The following is a 22,677-nucleotide window of genomic DNA, read 5'->3' on the forward strand; positions in this document are numbered from 1 at the left end:
TCGCTCCGCGCCCCGCCTCGCGCCCGCTGCCCGCGCAGCGGCAAGGCCGGAAGCAGGGCGCAGGTGGGTGCTGTCCCCCCAGCAGCGGGGGCTGCGCCTGCGCCGGGTCCCTTCGGGGGGCGGGGCCAGGCGGATTCCCGCTCCGACGGCGCCTCCCCGCCCCGCCGCTGCTCCGCCCGCCGCCGCTCTAAACGAAACGGAGCGACCAGTCGCCGGCAGCTTGCGGGTGAGCCTGCGGGGCAGCGCGAGACTGAAGGGCCCGGCAGGAAGGAACCCCGAGAGGCGGGCGGGAAGCAGGCCTGCGGGAGGGCCGCGCCTGGGGCGTACGTGCTGCCGCCACCGGCGGGGTACTCGCCGGAACGGGGGGCACTAGGGGCTCTCTTCTCAAAAACGAAGCATCATAAAAGCCATCGAGCCTCTCAACAACGGCCGCCTGACGTCTGCTCAGCTCATACTTAGGGGCTCTGGATTTTCATCTGCTTTCGTGATGCGCAGGAGGGGGTGAGACCGACTAGAAAAAGTCAACAGAACCCACGTGAGCAACGTCACCTGACCTCTGATGAGTCATCAGAGCAACACGATCAACCTTTTGCTACCAGTGCTACAGGGAGACTATCTCTTGATGCAGAACTGCTCAGCAAAGGGAACAAATGAGGTATCGAAGAACTGATTTACTTAAGCTGTTCCCCCTAAATAAGATGTCATCACCCTAACTATTTCCACCTATCAAAACTACCTCCATTCTCTCTACTTCGGTCTAATAAATGTTTCCCCAAATGTGATCCAGGAAAACAAAATAAACCATCTGCTGTAGATACAAAGAATTAATGCTCTAAAGTTAGAGACAATTCACCAGGCATGAAAGTGGTTTAAAATCAGTAAATTATATTCTTGCAGCTGCCAGATGTGAAATGAAAAAGGTATGAATCTACTCAGTAAGAATAGGCAGAATTAACTAGGGGGAGGGGCAGACGACACATACAAAGAGGAATAAATTAGTGCTGTCCTAACTGGACAAGAATTTTTTTCCAGTTTTGGAAGTGGAGAGGGGAAAAGAAATTCCTTCTAATATTCCCATTTTTCTACATATTGTCCCCCACAAGAGGCGCATATAATCATATTTTATAGAGCACATATAAATATGTGTGATGGCCCTTAAAATATCTGAATTCCTGATTAATTTTGAGTTCAGCTATGGATGAGTCTGTTAGGCTTATCCTACCTAACTGCACAATCCAAAGAGGAAAACAAAGAACTGGATCTTTTTTTTTTTAGAATTAGAACTTGTAAAATACTTCCCCTCTTGTGAAAAACATCTTTTTGAAGAGTTGACAGCCCTCTGGATTACAGACTGAGGACTGGGTGCCCATTGAGACAGACAAACGTGAGTAAGTTCAGGAACAAGAAATTACTAAAGAAATGGAAGATCTACTAACTATAACTAAGAAATTCAAAGGTTAGAAATAGTGAATCAAATCATGTAGTTATGTATTTCGGTCATAAGTACCAAGCAAAAAGAAATTCCTTACATTCTATAAGAAAGCAAGTCTAATAGGAATAATACTATGAAAGTAAAATAACTGAAAGTAAGCTAAAAAGGAGTAAAGCAAGGTAAATATTTAGAAATAATAGTAATTTCCAACTCCTTAATGGTAGTGAAAAAATGCCATTGGATTGGTCCCATGGTGCTTTTATTTTTTAATTACTACTGGGTGGTTGATTTGCTTTTTAACTGCATGAGAACGAAGGAATAAGTAACTTGATGACGTCTCTGAAAAGAGATGTCCCAGGAGTAGTTAAGAGTTGCATCTTTGGAGTTTCTTTTCAAATTGAGCAAGTGTCCTTTAATGAAAGTACACCACTGGTGAAACAAGCACCCAAAGGACAAAAAGTATTTTTAAAGCTAAATAAACTGAATATGATTGAAAGGCTCTGCAGGATAATATACTTGCAGCTATCTTTCTGTTTTACTCTAGTAGGAAACCACTGCTTGGACATTAAAGCGAAGTAATATTCCAAGGAATAATAGTTCCCTGTTACAAATACCATTCCTTAAATGCTGTGCTTTGTAAAGAAATTTACTCTGTTCTGTTATTTAATATTTTAAGAACGACAATTCCAGCTTTAAGTATTTCATTCATTTAAAAATCATAGGTATTAAACACATACAGCATGTTACACTTCAAAGAAAAATCCAAGAAATTACAAACATGTAAAAAGGGTCCCCTGACTCATGCACTGAGGCTTAAAAGCTCCCACCTCCAAAGCAGCAATTATTTTAAGATGTACCTCAATTATAACAACTTTGCAAAACCAGGTAAAATGGGAAATTTACTCTGTATCTGTGCTATAATAGATCTTTTTATAAAAGAAGAGGCAAAATACTGGTTTCGGTGCTACGAAATTAAACGGGTTCTTGGTACTACCAATAATGCTCTCAACAATGACACATCCTTAATGCAGTGAGGCCACACATGAAAAATCTTAGACTTTGGTTTTCTGCTGATGTCACTGAACATGAATTCAAGTTCTCATGTGCCAAGTCAACAAAATCAAGTAATTGGGTTGGAAGCCGGGGAATTGTTTTCATTAAGGTTGCAACATTCCCTTAGCATGTGTGGTATAGAACTTTTGTCATGCTGTTGTCCAGGAAATGAAGGCTGGGCTTGTGGACAACCTACTGTAAAATATATGCAGATTGCGAGTCAAATAATATCCTCTACATTTCTCCTGTAATGCAAAAACTGATCACACACAGCCAGGCACAGAGTGGTAAATTATTTCACTGAAACATGCATATTGAATAATCAAAGAGATGCCAAACTATTCTGAAGGCATGCTTTTCATAAAGTTTCTAGTATGAATACAAAAAAGTCTAACAATTAATAAAAATTTTTAGATAAATAAATCAGTGAAATCAGGCATTTCACCTTTAAATGATATTCCTACCAAAATGAACAGATGCTGTCTCTTAGTAATGGCAGAATAAATCAGAACTCTCTTTTTCAAAGTAATTCACACTGGAAGCTAAAAACCAGTTCACAAACTGACACAAAAACATAGGCATATGTGAAATACAAGCAGAGAGTGGTAAAGAATTGCAACTGTACCCTAGTACTGTAACCAACTGCTTTAGGAAGCACTACTTATGGTTAAAAAAAAAAGTATATCCATATACACAAGCCCTTCAAAAAATTAAAAAACAGAACAACAGACATCCAGTCGGCCTATACCCCCCAGGGACACTAACTGAGCATTAGTGCTCTATCTTTTCTTTCAAAACAAGAGCACAGAGTTCAGTGGCGTATCTGAGAAGAACATCGATGTCTGTTCTGAAGATTGTTCACTGTTTTGCCAAACAAGTGGTCATTTTAATCAAGGGATCAACTAGAATTTCCTATAAAATGCAAGGCAAACAGCTTCATGTATTCTCACAGAAAAATAAAAGCTCTTACCAAATAAAATTGACTTTTGAGGGAAAACATATCTTTGAAATATACCTAAAACACATTCTTTCTGCTTTTTATACTAGCTCCACTTTAGTCAGCTCTTCAGTTGGGAATTCTCATTTGGTGCAGAATCCCACCATCCTGACATACACAAAAAAGTAAAGTTGTGGCCCAGTTCCTCTATCAATATGGAGGCAGGTAGTGTGCCAAACAACTCAAAAGGCTATGCACTCTTCTGAAATTTAAAGCACGTAAGCTGCCACACCCCTTCCTACTCCCTCCCCTCAAACCTGTGAAGCACCTAACAAACAGAATTTGCAACAAAACTTAAAACAGTTTTAATTACCCTGACATGAAATAAAACTAAGGGAAGACAATCAAACACGGAGGTGATCTTCCATGTAATGACAGAAAAGGAAGAATGTTAAAAGGGAATGCCAATGTTTAGTTGGTGCACTAGGATGGCTCTGAAATGACATTTCCCCCACCTGCTCTTTACCAAAGAATCTTCCAGGAACAGAGGGCACAAGGACCAAAACCAAAGCAGTGAATACTATTGAAAATAGTTAACCAGTTAATCAACTGGAAACTTAAAATAATTTAGCCATCTTCTGGATAGCATGTTTGACTAATACCTGTAGGTTAAACCAGCCCCCAAATCTAGGATGGTACCTAAAAATAAAATTAAATTTTTTAAAAAAGGAGGGAAAACAGAGTGAGAGGGGAAAAAAAAAAAAAGGAGGCAGCAGAGCAGTAAAAGAAACTTGCACTGAAAACGAATCTAGCTCTAGGATAAGCTGGAACAACTATAAAATTAACTTGATCCACTATTTCAAAACACATGGATTTGTGCACTTACCAAAGCATTGCCACACTTTCCAAGAAAGATCATTTAAAATTTGACAAATACATGCCCTTTTCCAGGCACGTCAAGCCAAAAAGTTAGTTTACTATAAAGTGGCATACTTGCAAACAATGTGATACATGTTACATGTTGAACTAATGTTAATCAATTTGCATTATTTACAGACAGTGAGGCTTAAGGTAAAACCATAAACAATAACAAGAACATGAAAGCAAGTCTCACAAGCAGTTCAATGTCAAAACTTTTCCCTTTGTATGCCACACTTACAGTACTGATCCAAATATCGTTGAACATTTAACAGCCAGCACTCTACTGCCTCAAAGCAAGCCAATCTGAGCATGTGTCAAAAAAAGGTTAGGAAAATGCTTGCACACTACTAGACAGGTTGGTATTTTAAGGCTGCAGCACTGAACAGAAGCTTCCTATCTATAAAATCTTAAGTTCCCTGCTCCAAAACAGGAAAATACAGCTACTGCAAAAAGCCTTTGAACACTTAGCTAGGCTCTAACCTCTAAAGTCAGAAGCAAGAAGACATCCTACCTTACCTAAAAGGTAGCAAAACCATTGCTTTCTCTGTTAACTGAGGGTGTCAATATGGCAATTCACAAATGTTTAGAATACCAAAGGAATACAAGCAAAAAGAAAAGCACAGTACTAAAGACAAATTTCTCCTTAACTGGCTAAAGGATTGTCTTGAGTAAAATATTTTTCTTAATATGCTAGAGACAGTTCAAACAGTAACCCTGAAAACTGGCTGCTATACCTGATTGTATAGTAAAAGCAATACATAAAAAACCCCAATGCATATGCATCTTGTGAAGGAAACATTTATGTAAGCCTCACCTTGTCACCGTCATCATTACAAATATGATCTTGATGGATTGAGTGGCATTGAAAGGATGTACCAATGCTACCTACAAAGGGGGGGGGGGGAGAGAAAGAAAAAAAACATTAAAATGATAACCCAATTCCAGTGAAAGCTAAAAATAAAGACAAATTTAGCAAACATTCTTTTTTTCCCCACACAGAAGAGAGATTTAGTTGCCAAACAGCTATGTCTGACAAGTCATGCATGCAATTCTGGTAATGAAACAAGCATCAGAGGCACATTTTGCACAGTCTACCAACAATGTCTTCACATATATATTTTTTCTAAACATTTAACAGAATAAAATTAGAACTAGTTCATCAGTCTAAACCAAACATATGCAGTGAAGTACATACACACACATATAAATAAGGAAAAGCTACACACTTCATGTTTAGGCAGTGGAGCCCTGTCCCATATCCTTTACTACAGAAAATTTCAGCACCCTGGGTAGCCACAAAACAGCACTTTCCAGTGCTATGTTAAGAATAAGAGAGTGGAAAAATCCAAGGTCAAAGCAGAAAAGTTTTAACAATACCCCTTCTTGTTTACAGTGGAATTTTTGCCTGCTTAAGGTCCTTCCACAGTTTTCTTTATGTCTAGGAAAAAAAGCACATCTCTACAAAGGCTTACCCCAGTCCTGAGACTTCTGGCCAAGGAGGAAGACAAAACTAATGTTTGACTCTATCCATACAGATTCTCAAACAGATTTACAGAACTCTTACTCACACTGTAAAGTTTTATTTAATGTGCTGTTTCCTTGCTCAGAAAGTACAGGAGTGGGGTAACTGCTATTGTTGAATTTATGCTTCCCTAAGATGACTTCTTCCTGCAAATATTGAGCAAAACAATTCTTCAGAAGCGAGGAGAAAAGACCACTCTGATTTGTAAAGCTACACCATCTCATGATTTTCCTTACAGAAGATCTACGTTGAACTTTTCTCCACAAGTTTCTTGTGGTCCTTCTGTTATAATTTTGAAATGTTAGTAGTCCTATTCTGTAACATTTACAGTAAATTCCCCAGGGAAAGTTTGTCATAAAGCTTTGCAGTCCATGTGTTGTTTTGGACCTGGACAGAACTGATCAAAGAAGATAATTGTTTAAGCAGGCAGCCAGCCATAGGCTGTTGTTGTTTAGACTTTTTTTGTTTGTTTAAAATGTTGCTGGAGATCATGATGCAGCAGAACTCTGGCTTCTGAGAATTCACCTGCACTTCTGCACTACTCTGCACTTCTGACAAGCCAGAGTTACCTTAAAGCCACCAACAAAGTTTAAGAAATAACGTACTGAGAAGAGAAAGAAGCAGTAAACTGAATACTGGAAAACAAAAATCAACAACAGACAGCTTGAGGGCCTTTTCTGATTGTAACACAATCAACAAGACACATAAAAACATGAAACTGATTTAGTTCTTTTTATAGTTCTTAGGCAAACATGAAAATTGATTTAGTTCTTTTCATTGAGGGGAGAAAAAAAAATAATTAAAAAAATCACTTAACCTCCAACTGATAATTTTGGACTTCCCCTCTGTAAATTGATCAGTATACAGTCCAAGGCATAATCAAGACTTATGTCATAAAATTACATAAGGAATGCCAGTTAGGTTCCTTGGTGAAACTTTTGTCAATGCTGATGTAAAGACTGAATTCCTGAGTTCTTAGTGAGTTAGCTGGCTAGCTGGCCTCTTCAGACAAAACTGTCAATTTAAAAAACCCCACAAACGCACAAGCTGATTTTTGGACAATTATTCTTGTATCTAACAACAACAAAAAAAATCTGGCCCCAAACACAGAACTTCATAAAATTAGCTTCTTTTTGACTTACCACTTCAGAAAAAGGAAGTTATTTTGCCATAGGGGTCATTGACTCTACCTTGAACAGCAGCACAGCATGCTCATAGTGTGTATTTTTGTAGGAAGGGAGAACAAAGAAGAAATCACTATATAGTTGAAGTTTCAGGGTGAAAAGGGGAAAGAGGGTCAGTTTTAAACTGTTCAAAACATGCAAAGTTCCCTTCCCATTTGATTTAGACTGGTACAAAACACAAGTGTTTTCACTAGGAACACCCATATGCTTCCTTGAAGTTTGGAATCAATTCAAGCTGAAAGGCAAGCTAAAAATGTTATGGGGTAATGGGCAGAAAGATGTCGAGCCTTATCCTTAACACAGTGTTACCCCAGAGGCAGAACTGAAGTAAAATATGACCTCTTGGATTAGTCTAAGATAAAAAAGACAGGCAGCAAATAATGAAAATAGTTCAGTTCTGTCAAATTACAGCAAATACATATAAACTTGTTTTGGGCATCTATGCATTTGGATAATGAAAGAAATTTCCAGAGATGGTGCAGTGCCTACGTCTAACCTCAACATCACCTAAAACTTGTTCTCTACTAAATTAAACTCATAAATGTGGACCTTGTGTTACAGGCTACATTATAGGCTTTACAAGAACAGTGATCACATAGACAATCACAATGATAAATTGGCTTTGTTCTAGCTATAAGGGATACCAGCAGCAGCAACACAGCTGCAATAGTACAGCTTTAAGTTAGTAAGTACAACACAGGACACCTGGGCATCCCATTAGATTTCATGTTGCCATAGCTTCAATTCTAACATATCTACATTACCAAGAAAAAAATTAGCTTGGGTTTTATCTACATGTTTCAATCATACTCAACTGTTCTATAAACAGAGCTGCAGACAAGCAAATGCAGTTAGCACAGGGTACAGCAAGGCTTTCTTAAAAAAAAAAAAAAAATTAAACCCAGCGTCTTTCATGATCTTCATGCCATATCTGTTTCATTTCTGGTCAACTACTTACTAATACCCTACAGTACAATAGCAAGATAGAAGACACAATCCCTTAACTGTCAAAAGTAAAGATTTTACAGACATCGTGGCTGCTTCACACCAACGAGGTGGCTAATCTCACCAACAAGCTCACCAAAAGCAGCCTTGGAAAAGGGTTTCTTTGAAAGACAGCACTGATAATACAGTCCCTTGAATGGGGCCAGCAGAGGTAACAGATCTGGGGACACTGAGACAGAGGATTACCAGCTAAAGGCTCTGTGCCACAACAGTGCAATCTATAATATTGAGTTATACAGACAGGAAATCCTAGTTTGCCTGACTTTTTAAATTTTATTTAACAGCCCCCCCCCCCCTCCAAACTGGGCAGTTTTCAATAATTATCATGTTCTTAAAGCATTTTCTTTCTGAGAAAGAGATTACACCGAGACAGACCTGAAGAAAGGTTAATCATCTTTCACCCACCTGCAAGGAAGATCAACAGTCAGAATCTGCATCACCAAACAGTTTTCAGCTGTGGTTTAACAGGGAAACAATGCTGGAGGACTGCAAGGAACTACAAACCAATTTACATTGCCCTGACTGCAGGCAGTAGGTAAAAACTCAGTTACTACCTTCATATCCCCAAATTTACACTGAATTTCAGACCAGCTCAAGACTAATTGCACCTTAGGGCTAGCAGATCCTAGGGCTATTACAAGCAAGGCTTTAATTCTGACTGAAGCATTACCTCTGCTACAAAGCTGACTGAGTGGGGAAAAATGCCAGTAAGACTCCTATGTAAGAAATAGAATGTGGCATGTGGGCCACTGCCCACAGCATGTTCCCAAATGCATTTCCTTGCTGCAGTGTTCAGGAGGTGCAACTATGAGGTCTAAGGCCCATCATCTCCTCAAGCAACATCCTAGCCTGAACTCTCTCTCCTGGGATCCAAAGTAGTCTCCCTGCTGTGCAAGTAACAGGGCACTTTGTAACAGTCAGCTTGTTCACTCAGACTCACAGCTTCTAATACCTAGGTGACAAAACTGTAGCCTCAATTTATGCTGAGACACATCTAAAAGACCATAGGCATCCATGAAACATCAGATCAGCCACCCCTTCAGCATTAATAGTATCAGGACAGGGTACAGAGTAATGCCCTTCAAGTGATGCACACATATGTGCTTGTGTATATATGTGTGGGCATGTGTACACATGTTATCTATATGTAGTACAGAGATATACAAAGTCTCAAAGACTCAAGGACAAACTTCAATTTGTCTTTTACCACTTTAAATGCAGTTAAATTATTTTTCACTCTGTTTTGGGGTTGTATGGTGGGGTTTTGGTAGTGGAGGAGTGGCCACAGGGGTGGATCCTGTGAGAAGCTGCTAGAAGTTTCCCCAGCTCCAGGTCAGACCCGCCTCTGGCCAAGGCTGAGCCCATCAGCGATGCTGCTATCGCCTCTGGGATAACATATTGTCATGATTTCAGCCCAGCCGGTAACAAAGCACCATGAAGCTGCTCACTCACTCCTCCCTCCCCGGCCACAGTGGTATTGAGGAGAAAACATAAAGAAAGGCTCATGGGTTGAGATAAGGACAGGGAGGGATCACTCACCACTTATGGTCACAGGCAAAAGACAGGCTCAACTTGGGGAAGAAACTAAATCAATTTCATTTACCACAAATCAAAGCAAAACAAGGATATTAGGAAGTAAAACCAAACCTTAGAACACCTTCCCCCCACCTCTCCCTCCTTCCCACCTCAACCCCACTCCCGGTTCTCTCTCCACCTCCTCCCCGTGGCCATGCAGCGGGACGGGGAATGGGGTTGGGGTCAGTTCATCACACCTTGTCTCTGCCGCTCCTTCCTCCTCAGGGGGAGGAGGACTCCTCAGCCATCCCATGCTCCACCGTGGAGGTCCCTCCCACAGGAGACAGTCCTTCATGAACTTCTCCAACGTGAGTCCTTCCCGTGAGTCCTTCCCATGGGCTGCAGTTCTATATGAAGAAGTTCGTGAAGGACTGTCTCCCGTGGGAGGGACCCCACGGTGGAGGAGAGGATGGCTGAGGAGTCCTCCTCCCCCTGAGGAGGAAGGAGCAGCAGAGGCAACCTGTGATGAGCTGACACCAACCCCCACCCCCTGTTCCCCAGTGCCGCTGGGGGGGAGGAGGTAGAGAGAACCAGGAGTGGAGTTGAGCCTCGGAGGAGGGAGGGGTGGGGGGAAAGTGTTCTAAGATTTGGTTTTACTTCTTGTTATCCTGTTTTGATTTGAATGGTAACAAATTAAATTGATTTTGGTTTCTCCCCAAGTTGAGTCTGGTTTTTGCCTGTGAACATAATCGGTGAGTGATCCCTCCCTGTCCTTGCCTCCACCCATGAGCTTTTTGTTAATATCTTCTCCTCCTCATCCCACTGGGGTTGTGGGAGGAGTGAGCGAGCAGCCTCATGGTGCTTCGTTGCCGGCTGGGCTTAAACCACGACACACTTGCTTTCTGAAGTCTAAGTGAGATACCTTGCTTAACATTATGTCTTAAACTCCGGGAAGAACATCAGTTCTTGTAATAAGCAAGAAAGAAAGAGTGCTGCACTCTCCAGCTATGACAGGAAAGGGATTGTTTTCCTTCTAAACCCATGTATTAAACTGAACAGCAAAAAGAATCTTCAGAATTTCATGGTTTCTGCCTAATTTGTCCATTGTAATAAAATGAGAATCAACATCAGGTTTGAATGGCCTGCTTCATGCCTGCCAATATTAAACAGTCCAAACTTACACAATGCTAGTCCAAGGGAAAAAAGAGGTGGTAGTTCAATCCTTTTAATTCAGTCATTTCAGAGCTACTGGAAGTATCTCATCGCTTAAATGAATGATACTGATTAGTACACTCATTGCCTCCCCTCCCCAGCACCAGTCTGACTAGGAAAACATCTGTGTATGCCACCTGTACTACTAAACTTACTTTAGAGTGGTGCTGTTGAGCCTCACTAACTTGCATAATGTCCTGGTTTCAGCTGGGATAGAGTTAATTGTCTTCCTAGTAGCTGGTACAGTGCTATGTTTTGAGTTCAGTACAAGAAGAATGTTGATAACACTGATGTTTTCAGTCGTTGGTCAGTAATGTTTAGTCTAAAGTCAAGGATTTTTCAGCTTCTCATGCCCAGCCAGCGAGAAAGCTGGAGGGGCACAAGAAGTTGGGAGGGGACACAGCCAGGGCAGCTGACCCAAAGTGGCCAATGGGGTATTCCATACCATGTGATGTCACATCTAGTATAGGAACTGGGGGGCGTGGGGGCGGGGGATCGGCACTCGGGGACTAACTGGGCGTTGATTGGGCGGGTGGTGAGCAATTGCACTGTGCATCATTTGTACATTCCAGTCCTTTTATTATTGCTGTTGTCATTTTATTAGTGTTATCATTATCATTATTAGTTTATTCTTTTTATATTCTATTAAACTGTTCTTATCTCAACCCATGAGTTTTACTTCTTTTCCAGATTTTCTCCCCCATCCCACTGCGGGGGGGAGGGAGGGAAGTGAGTGAGCAGCTGCCTGGCACTTAGTTGCTGGCTGGGATTAAACCAGGACACATAATCAGAAGAGTTCTGGGGTAAGTATTAGATTTGCAGGCTAGAGTTTGCAAAGTAGCAAATGCATGGAAACAAAGTCTGAACTGGAGGGAGTTTAGACTGTTAATCAACCAGTCCCTTTAAAAAGCCTGTGAGTTCAGTAGAGTATATATATTCTGGTGAGATACAACCATGGATGGCCAGTCTACTTGAAAAGATGCAAGGAAAAGAATCAAGAGGTGTTCCAGGAGCCTAAACTTCCAAAAGAAAGTAATGCAAACCACTCCTGCAGATGTCCATCATCTGCTAGTCAACAATACTCCTCTGTTTGCGACACACTATTTAGATTTTAGATGTTCCTTCTAATTCAAGAGTCTTTCAAACTGCAGTGAAGAAGTTACTTAACAGGTAAACAGAGTATTTTGCTATTACAATGAAAAAGTTAAGAGGTGAGTTCAAGAAATGATACAGCTACTTGGGCTGGTCAGGTATGAGATGGCTACAAATTAACTGTATTATAGCACTTAGCAATTTTTTTTTCTTCCTATGCATACAACTCTGACCATGAAGAAGAAATATGTTGTATCTTGCCTGGGGGTTGCAGCTGTGCAAGCTGCTTATAATGCATGTTAGAATTGCCATTCTTCCTTCTTTTCCTCCACTCTTCTTTTTATAAATTAAAAAAAATTGAAATTCCCCAGGTTTCCCAGAGGTTTGCATTCATTTTAACTTCTGTTGTGGCAAGAATTTATTACATACTGGGAAGAGCTAATATTTTTCATTTCTGTGATATGGCACACCATTGTTAACTTTTAAGCAACTCCTGAGCGTATAGTACACATATCTAAGAGGCTCTGGATGACATCCTAGCCAGGAAGCAGCCTAAAGTCACTAGACAAGAAAAAAAGTAAAATGCCTCCTAAACTTCTCTTCTCCCCTTCCTCGTGCTTCCTCTGCCTGCCAAGAAATCCATGCTCTTGTTCAACTGCAGACAGCATAGGTCTGCTGGTATTTTCTGACTTGTGGTCTCCCCTGTCCACCCGCTGTCTCATCAGCCTCACTGGTAAACCTGCCAGCCCCTTCTCCTCACCATAATGCCCAGCTGAGGGATGCTGTCCTCAATTCCACATACCCAGTGAAAACTTTTCTTTTCTAAGCATCGGAAAACATGGTAAGAGTCTGCAAGAAAAGCTCCCTCAGCTTTTCCTTCAGCTATCAGGAAAACACACTGCATGCTTAATAGTCAGCAGGAAATGGGATGAAAATGATACAACTGTAAACTCACAATGAAATCTGGGCCCATGTTTATTTCATGTAAGTTAGGTAGACCTTCCAGTCACACTCCTGACTGAATGACACCTCTCAGATGTTTTAGGAGAACAGGAAAGAAACCTAAAGGAAAGACTTGGTATTTTAAAAACTTAATGTCTGATATATTTTTAACAATGGCAGAACTTAAAATAGGAACAAAGAAAGTTACTTTAACACAGCAAAAGGCCTGAATACTGAGGCAGGCCTCTAAGCTTCATAAACAAAGCTCATCTATAAATCAGTACTGAAGAAGGAACTTTTTACCTGAGGTTTCTGCTGTGTCTCTCTCTACAAGTCTGCATAAATACTTCAATACTTCAAACAAAGAACATCTGATTTAAATGTAATGATTTAAATTTACAAATACAAACTGGACTGCTTACTCCAGGAACTGTCCACAAAATGGCCCTCACAGTAGTGGTTGGAATATAACCCCAGCTACACACTCTTTTCCTGTGCTTGCAAACAAACTTATAATAATGGCCCCATCACCTCATAGAGGAAACCACTGTGGCCTAGCTGTTGCCCTCCTCCTTCTGCATTAACTTTAGCAGCTCCATCTTTTCTAGTGAAGAGTGGGAACAGCTATGCTTCAGATGGACTGGTAACCCACAGGCTTGACCACACTGTTTCACCCCCTTTGTAGCAGTCTCACACAGGGAGAGGCCACTGCTTTGGTAGCCATCCAGCTTCACGCTGCATGGTCCAAATTCTGAAAGGATTTGCATATTTTTAAGGTAAGCACATGTCTGTGTGGAAATCTGAGTCACTTCCACACTAAAGTGTCTCAGGGACCCAACCCATCAGCAACATGCTTGCCCATGTACCCTAGATTTGCAGCTAAAGTCAGATATCAAGTACAACATCAGAAAATTTTTCCTCAACTAACAATGCAGCATTACTGGATAAGCAAAGGCTTTCAATGAGCATATAAAGTTTTATTGCCAAATTATTAAAATAATTTCCACACAAGATTTATATGCATAAACCATATATATAACCAGCATGCCTAGGGCAAATAACTGTCATTCAGTCAGGCTTCAAATAAAATGAACATCTCTGCCAACATTTAAAGAATTCTTGACATCAAAGGTGTTAGGGAATTCATGTCTACTTTTATAAACTCTGTCTCTATGCACTGTAAAACTCCCTACAAAAATGAAATTATTGTACATGAGAAACAGACTTTTGGAACATTCTTCAACATTCAACTTTGTTATTTAAAAAAATATTGAAACACATCAGAAGTAAGTCCTTACTGTTACCTTTTTTCATCTCAAACATTACTCAGATTGTATTTTGGATTTCATGCAAGTGCAAAACTAGTATTTTAAAATTTGTTATTTTCATATCTTTACAGTGCACATACAAAAGCAAGGAACGTTTCCCCTAAGCTTATTGACAGCTGTATGCTTTGCTCTGGGGATCAGTTTTTTACTGCTTATTCAAGTAGCAGTTCAGCAAGAAGTCACCCAGGGAAAAATTTTACAGCAGCAATAATACCTTCAGGAAATTAGGTTAATGCAGAAGTACTTTACACGCATAAACACATTATCACTATTTTACCAGAACTCTTAGTACTCAAAATGTCAGGAGATGGAGTGTAACTGATGAGACTACACAGCAAAGTGTCAACAAAATCTGTTAGCAGGTTGTTATGTCTGGTTTGCAATAATATGACACAGGCAAAAACCAACTATGTAAAGCAGTAAGGTAAAAGCACTATTTATGTCAAATAAGCTATTTAACTATAGGGCCAAAAGTAGGAAGTCACTTTCTATTCTGAGGACAACTTCTATGATCTGAGACTAAGAAGTGATTTTCCTAAAGTGATACCATAGAGGAAGTTCTAATCTGTTATTATAAGGCTATTCTAAAAGAAAAAATGCTGCTAGAATTATGCATCTGTTACCAGGTTTCTACTATCCCCCCACAAATGGCATTTTAGTTTTCAATCAAGGCCTACTTCAAAATATAAATCTAAAAGCCACTTCTTCAATTTGGATACAATATGACACTGTTTATAACATCATTCCCATTTGCTTTGCCACTCTAGTGTAAAACTTCTATCATAAGTATTTAGTATACACTGTTTATAAATAGAAGCTGTTCAAAGATAAGTTTGATTACAGGATAGAGTTAGACCATTCCTTCTCTGTTATCTTTGTATCCTCCTGTCTCTGATGAACTGAGTTCATAAAAATCACACTGTTTCTTGCTATCTCATTCAAGTGTCAAACATGCAAGTAAATCGAGACTAGGAGACCATTTAAGAATTTTGCAACCGCAAGCCCTGCATCAGATGACTGCTCAAGTAGTCCCCAGGGAAATTCACTGTGGTTTACATTCAATAGGGCACAAGCTAATTTCAAAGAACATAAAATGGTCTGGATTTGAAAGGACCTTTAAAGATCATCTAGTCCACCCTCCCTGCCATGGGCTGCAACAGCTTTCATTAGATCAGGTTGCTCAAAGCACCATCCAACCTGACCTTGAACACTTCCAATGACAGGACACTGTTAAAGAATTTATGCACATGGGTTTCTCTAGGTTTGCTTTATTCACAACTCAGAGTTGGGCCACCACCGCAGTGAATGGCAACCCTCCAAAAATTTTCAAATCTTTTATACACTTCTGCCACCCATTGTCCTAATCCAAAGTCTCTGTAATTTTCCAGTTGATTCTCTGTTCTCATATCGATATCATCCATCATATTATCTCATCCATTCTCCATTCTCATGTCTTAGTTCTTCTGGGATTGGTGGTCAGGGGCAGAAAGTCCGGTCACCTTCATCACTTATCTTCTTACACTTCAGAGGTAACTATGGGTCTCCAAGAAAACTACTCAGGTTATGTTATTAATTTATCTTATTCTAAAGTTAATCACTTACTCTCATGTCTTAGGTCTAAAATGTATGATCCTTTCTCTGTTGATTCAGCTTGACTGGATTCTAAGCCAGCCATGAAGCGAGAGTCTTATAAACAATTAAGCAACTCATAGATATTGTTTTATATGTACCTGCATTCTATTAATCTTCCCTAAACCAATTTCTAATCATTACTTATATGTCTAATATAAATAGTCTTATGCAACAAAGCAAATAGTCTTAAAACAATGAGGCTTAAGGCCTAGTTCCTTTTACAGACACCCACAATTCTCCACAATACCCAAAAAAGGGCAACCTGTTCCAGTGTTTCTCCATCCTCATAGTAAAAACTCTCTTCCTTATATTCCTAAATCTACCCTCTTTCAGTTTAAAACCATTGTCCCTTGTCCTATCACTACAGGCCTTAGTAAAAAGTCTCTCCCCCATCTTTCCTACAAGCGCCCTTTTAAGTATTGAAAGGCTGCAATAAGGTCTCCCCAGAGCCTTCTCTTCTCTAGGCTTAACAACACCAACACACTCAGCCTTTCTTCACAGGAGAGGTCTTTCAGCCCTCTGATCATTTTTGTGGCCCTCCTCTGGACCCACTAACAGGTCCATGCGTCTCTTGTACTGGGACCCCAGAGCTGGATGCAGTACTACAGGTCAGGTCTCATGAGAGCAGAGTAGAAGGGGAGAATCACCTCCCTCGACCTGCTGGCCACACTTCTTTTTATGCAGCCCAGGATAGGATTGGCTTCCTGGGCTGCAAGCACACACTGCTAGCTCATCCAATTTTTCATCCACCACTATCCCCCAAGTCCTTCTCTGCAGGGCTGCTTTCAATCCATTCAACCCCCAGTCTGATATTGGGGATTGCTCCAACCCAGATGCAGGACCTTCTGCTTGTTCCTGTTGAACTTTAAGGCATTCACATTGGCCCACTCAAGCCTGTCAAGGTCTGTCTCGTTGGCATCCCTTGGCATCCCTTCCATCAAGCCTATCAACTGCACCACTCAACTTGGTGTTATCCACAAACTTGCTGAGGTTCCACTCAATCCTACTATGTCAATGATGAAGGTATTAAATAGTATTGGTCCCAGTATGGATCCTTGAGGGACACCACTTTGTTACTGGTTTCCACATGGATGTTGGGCCAGAGGCCACCCATCAAATCTCTCCAATTTAGAGGCAAGAATGTTGCGTGGGACCATGCCAAAGGCTTGAGAGAAGTCCAGATAGATGACATCTGTACCTCTTCCCTTGTCCACTGATGCAGTCACTCCATTGTAGAAGGCCACTAGATGAGTAAGGCATGACTTGCCCTTGGTGAAGCAGTGTTGGCTGTCTCTAATCACCTCACTGTCTTCCATATGATTATTCATAGCTTCCAGGAGGATCTGTTCCATGATCTTACCAGGCAGGGAGGTGAGGCTGACTGGTCGGTAATTCCCAGGGTCCTCCTTTTTACCCTTTTTAAAAGGGTATTTGCAAAAGAAAGCAAAGAAATAAAAGTGCCTGTGGGATTACTGATAAAAGATACATGAATCTAAACCACCTCAACTACTCCCTGGACATATAGAAATACCACCTAACACATATGCCAACCTTTGTGTGGGGATAGGAACAATTTTCCAAAAACCTCCTTATTCCCACAATCAGCTCATGTTTCTTAAGGGGCGATCTATCTATACATATGTTCTGCAGATCATTTCCATGCTGCTGGGGTCAAGGTCTACAGATTCAGAAAAGGTTACTCTCACTGGACTTGGCAGTCAGGTGCTTGAACCAAATGTACAACACAAGAATCAGTTCCTCCTGTCTGAGCAGTATTGTCCTTAGATCTTCTCTCATAACAAAGTCATTCTGAGATTATTTTCTGAAGAATTGGTATCAGCCTAAATTGTAGCTTCTACCTCTGCTGCTACAGCACAAAAACATACTTCCTCTTAGCTGCTGTATTACAGGAGTCTTAGAAGACTTACCTACACAGAAAGTGATACTTGAGAGACAAAGGTTGATGCTTTGAGACACAGAGATTAAAGACAAGCAGTGTTTTATTTTCCATTCTATTCTCCTCTGCTACACATTAAGATTCACAGCTCCTACACTACAATTATCTCTGATAGGTATCAAAAGGAATTCATAATTCATTAACAAACGAAAAAGAACCTCATTTTCTGGATTAAAAATCTGTAAAAGACTGACACTATTGCCAACACACTCTGACAGCATCTCCAGTTTATGGTGTCTGGCCCCTGTGGCAGCTTTGCTTGGCAGTTAGTTACACAATCCCCCTGCTGCTCCCTGGTGGCTATTTCATCAGGTGTCCTCCTGCACAAGAGCAGTAGAGAATGCTCTCACCCTGTGTATGCACTTTTGATGCCGATCCAGAGTGAAGCGTAACATTCATTTATACAGCTATATACTGGGGTGAGAGCCACCACAGAAAATACTATCCAGGAGTCAAAACACAGCAGTGCCTTTTCAGATAAAGCCTCTCCTTCAGGAAGTTCAGTATCCACCAAAAAGAAGGAAATTTTCTTCCTGTTCTTGTTAATTTACAAAAGGAAGCTAACAGCAGTACCATAAGCCCAAAAGATATCCAAACATAGTTACTTAAAAGCATATTTAAATAGGTATAAAAGGAAAGAAAACAAGTATTTCAATAACTCAAGGCTGACTTTTACTGAAAGTAAATCAATCCTAGAACACAAAAATAAAACTGGCAAGCCACAAAGCATTAAAAAAAATAAATTAATCTTGTCATGGAATTCAGTTTTTATTATCAGCTGTGTGGGAGCTGAAGCAACCAACACAACTGCATTAAAAGCCAGGTATGAGCAAATAGGGGCACATGGATACCCTTCATACTGCTCTATTCCCATCCTTGCAGGACTTTATATTAATTGTTTTGAAGATTCAGCTGTCTTGAGTTTCTGAGTCTCCTGAAAGTTATTTTTCAAAAGCTATCTGAAATTTCAAGCCATTTGTTCTTCTCTATTTGTAACTAGACTATTAAACTGATTTTCTTGAAATTCGTCTTCTCTTGAGAATCTCATTAAGACTCTGAAAAATCAAAGACTGCTTATACAAACTGTCTGGCAACTTCTTTTTGGATGCAATGAATAAAGTGCTTTCTTTGGCTTAAATTTGTTGTCACCATTACAACATAAACTTGTTGTCATCATTGCAACAAAAAACAAACACAGAAGCACAACTTTAAACATTAAACTCTAAACCTTAGCTTGTTGCTTCCCTCTTGTTTCTTTCTGGCATCACCCACCAAACCCAGCATAAATTTATACAAAGAATTTTTTATTAAGGGAATTAAAAAAAAAAAAAAAGCCTTAAAGCTTCCACACAGTCTAGCCTGGAGAAGAGAAAGCTTCAGTGGTAAAAATGTCAGAGTGCTGTCTGACTCATGCAGCCTTTAACACAGACAGGAAACAGCAATCCAGAGCATGCATTTATGACCAACTTTTTCCAGTTTCCTACTTTTATCATGAAACAATGTCAGCGAAATCCTGGAACCAAAATTTTAAATGTACCTCTTTTTTTTTTTTTTAAATTTTCACTGCATGTTCAATCTAGCCATAAAGCAAAAGGTAACCATGAGGCACTGCCTACTTAGGAACTGACCTTGCAAATACCTGTTTGAAACAGGATCAATTCCAAAAGCATGGTTAAAGGCATATGATCAAGCCATCTCTAGGAAATTATTTCAAGGGAAAGCCCAACCTCTCTCTAAAGACAGCTCACCTACTAAAATGGGAAAACCTAATACAATTAAAATTGGTCTCGGAGAGAAGCCAGAGAAGCCAAAGTAGTACTTTGTTACTGCATATGAGCTTGTGACAGCCTGACGGAAGCACAGTTAATGTCTCAAACATTCCTTACAGAATTTTGGTAAAGACGACGGTTTCTCTGGAAACATTGAGGCTGCACAAATGACAGGAAGATGCAGCTGGGAGACAGGGCCCCATGGAAGTGAGACTGCACTTTTCGAAAGCCAAACTTCCCCATCTTGAGCAGCCGTGTGAAGAGCTGATACAGAAATCATCTTCATGATGCATGCACCAAGAAGAAAGGTCAAACAATGGTCATGTCTGCAGGGAGGGAGAAGTTACTCCCCAAGCTCACCGACCTGTTTCCCGAAGGTCCTGAAAGCACAAACTGCGCATGCACCAAAGTCAAGAAGATTCTAGATGCACAGACTGTGCACGACACCTAATAAGTCTAATGAGTTTGAGTGCCCGCCCGAAGGAGGGGCAAGGAGATTATAAAAGGGCCCCAGGGAGACACACCCTTCTGGAACTGGACCCCTCAACTGGCTGGACCAACGCTGGACCCAGGACTGGTGAAATCTTTGTCTTCTCTCTCTCTCTCTCCCGCTGACCAAGTCTGGGACTAGGAGAGGATCCAGCTGTCCCTAGGCTCCTCTCTGAGGAGAAGTCTAGAAAGCAAGGGTGTCCACTCTGAACCTCGTGACTCAAGGGGAGGGCTCTCCTTATTCTCTTCCCTGAAGTGATCCCCAAATAAGCAAGGCTTGTAGTATATGTTTGGTGACATATGGTTAGCCCATGTTACACAGTTTACTGACGTAATTTCATGCCAATTCTTCTTGCAAGTGAATAAAAGTTGCATTTGGTGAGTTAAAGGATCCCTGGTGCTGTTTCACCTCAATCCTGACCTGGGAATCGGTGAACCTGAGTCGTTGTCCTGAGAAATTGGGATGTGACAGAGCTTTCCACAACCCCCATCTCCCTGAAGCTGATTAAGTGCTTACTATTGCAACTTACATTAATAACCAGTAGGAGTGACTTGCCCAAACAAAATGAAGAAGTTAATATATATTTGATGGTCGAAGAAATAACTTTCTCTCTTCCTGTCCTTCTTGGTCTCACTCCAATTAGTAAGCATTTGTCCCAGTCTTTTTTCCAAGAAGGAACCATGTTAACATTCAGTGTTTTATTTATGTCCCTTTTTCTTATATGTGCAGAGTAAGGCCATTAGCAGCCAGAGACACCACATCAACTTTTTTAAAAATTAAAGGAAATATTCAGTAATATAGACATTATAAAGTAATAATAGAAAATACATAGTAATAATAGAGATTTCAATTCCACAATATCACAGTTTTCCTCCCCTTCTAGATACATCATGTCTCAATCTGATAGGGTTTTCACAAAGAAAGAAACTTTCCAAGGAACCTCAACTTACTTTATCGCAAGCAGCAGTATCATTGTAATCAATGAGGCAAAGATTCTGAGAAAACAAGAGGCAAATTTGACATCTCCACATCTGAATGTTTCTCTGGAAAACCAGGTTCTGCTTTTTTGGAGTATCATCCAGTAAGCAAATTACACCAAGCTTTACAGCACAGGAATTCTATGCTAATTTGTTGTGCCTCCCATGGGGACATGCTGCAATTTTTTCTGACTCTTTTTTTCTTCTCTGTCTTTTAAAACTAAGATGCACTACCACATAGTTCGTCCCATCTTGGTATTCCTTTCCCAACTGCTCCCTCTAATTACCTTTGGCTAGGCATCTCCACAGCTCCCAGCCCCTGTCACCATCCACATGCCACTTGCTCTTGTCCACACTATGCTCATTTCCAAAACCTTCTTCTTCCACACTGTCTGTTCTGAGGAGAAAGGACATCGTCAGGTATACGAAGTTCCTAATTTTAGCTCCAGTGCAAATACAGGACACAGTTATTACAGTTGTAACCTGTAGTTAAAACTACAAGTAAATCAGCCAGCAACCAGATATGCAGAAAACACCACGTTTGTTGCTTTCAATTTCCAGCATTTCTGAATCCTGATTTCTTTTTTGATTACTTTGATTTTTAAACGCTCTTCTTTACTCTAATTGAAATGGATTTCCATGGGAATGGTAAGTCAGAACACTGGCACAAGAGTCCAGGCCTCTGCCAAGTTTCAAATCCCAAGAGCATGTTACATAACTAGAAAATTTCTCATGAAGAAATATTCCAAGAGACTTTCCTAACCAGCCCAAATGCATTTCTGTCTGTCCTGGACCTCAGAGATAGCAGACTATTTCTTCTGAAGTCTTCCCAAATGTTGCACTGGAAAAATTCCATCTAACATGTCACAATTTGGGAAAAAAGCTATGAAAAACTGAACGCTCTCTTCTGTTTTTCAGGGAACTATTGTACTCTTACCAGCTCAGCTACCAGGGAATTAGACACATACTTCATCTACACAAAGAACTCCCTTTTCAAGTAACACCACTCCCTCATTTCTAGGGCCTTCAACTTCTAATTAAATTTCCAAATTAAAAAAAATCAAACAAATCACATTAAATTGTTTCCCTATCATACCTCACTGTATCTTTTTGAAAAGGCAGAGAGTCAACAGTTAATGCAAATGCCACCAAACACCATGTCCTGCTGCTCCAGTCTGTTCATCTCATCATACCATTTCTTCCTTTATTTTGAGGGCAGATAATTCGCTTTACATTCTCCAGCAATACTAACAGACAGAAAACCCCCTCTGAATACATGCTGTAAAAACAACCATATGCCCTAGGAAGGAGATGAAAAGTTTCCAGGGCTAAGTAGGCTTCTTCTTTAATGTCAGCAAAAACCCCACACTGCGCTACTGAACAGCAGTAAGGCACCTTTCCAGTATGGTTAAATCAGTCACTATTTTTGCATGCTGTTGCCTTTTCTCTTTTAAAAATATAGAAGTTCTTTGGCCTATCTTTCTTGCTTCCATAGGCTACCAAGTCTTAACAAGTTTATTAAATGTTAACAGAGGCACTCTTTTGATACATATCCAACACACAGATTAGAAACCTGTCAGCCATAGAATGGATTAATTTTGTAAACTGCAGCAAATGGAGAAACTAAACAAAAATTTGATGTTTACCTTTATTTTGCCTTTGTTAGACATTAGTAACTCTAATAAAGGTACTCTGGAAGCTTGCTACCT

At 40.4% G+C, this 22,677-nt stretch overlaps 1 protein-coding gene and 1 long non-coding RNA gene across 6 annotated transcripts in view; one reads left to right on the forward strand and one right to left on the reverse strand.

Moving 5' to 3' along the window:
* Positions 1–22,677, reverse strand: part of RNF38 (ring finger protein 38) — a 133,971-nt gene that overhangs the window by 62,388 nt on the left and 48,906 nt on the right. For 3 of the 5 annotated variants that reach the window (XM_069775931.1, XM_069775932.1, XM_069775930.1), the window contains one exon: positions 5,158–5,228. The exons of 1 other annotated variant lie outside the window; for it this stretch is intronic. In XM_069775931.1, the coding sequence (XP_069632032.1) occupies positions 5,158–5,228 (71 nt within the window). Of the gene's footprint in view, positions 1–5,157; positions 5,229–22,677 lie in introns of those variants that run through there. One more of the 5 variants, XM_069775934.1, reaches the window with a different exon arrangement.
* LOC104313726 (uncharacterized) lies at positions 23–21,528 on the forward strand. The gene is made up of 3 exons (XR_011323154.1): positions 23–655; positions 1,276–1,384; positions 19,621–21,528. It is a non-coding gene; the product is annotated as an uncharacterized lncRNA (long non-coding RNA).

Source organism: Haliaeetus albicilla, chromosome Z (genome assembly GCF_947461875.1).
Source record: "Haliaeetus albicilla chromosome Z, bHalAlb1.1, whole genome shotgun sequence".
In the NCBI taxonomy this organism is placed as follows: Eukaryota; Metazoa; Chordata; class Aves; order Accipitriformes; family Accipitridae; genus Haliaeetus; species Haliaeetus albicilla.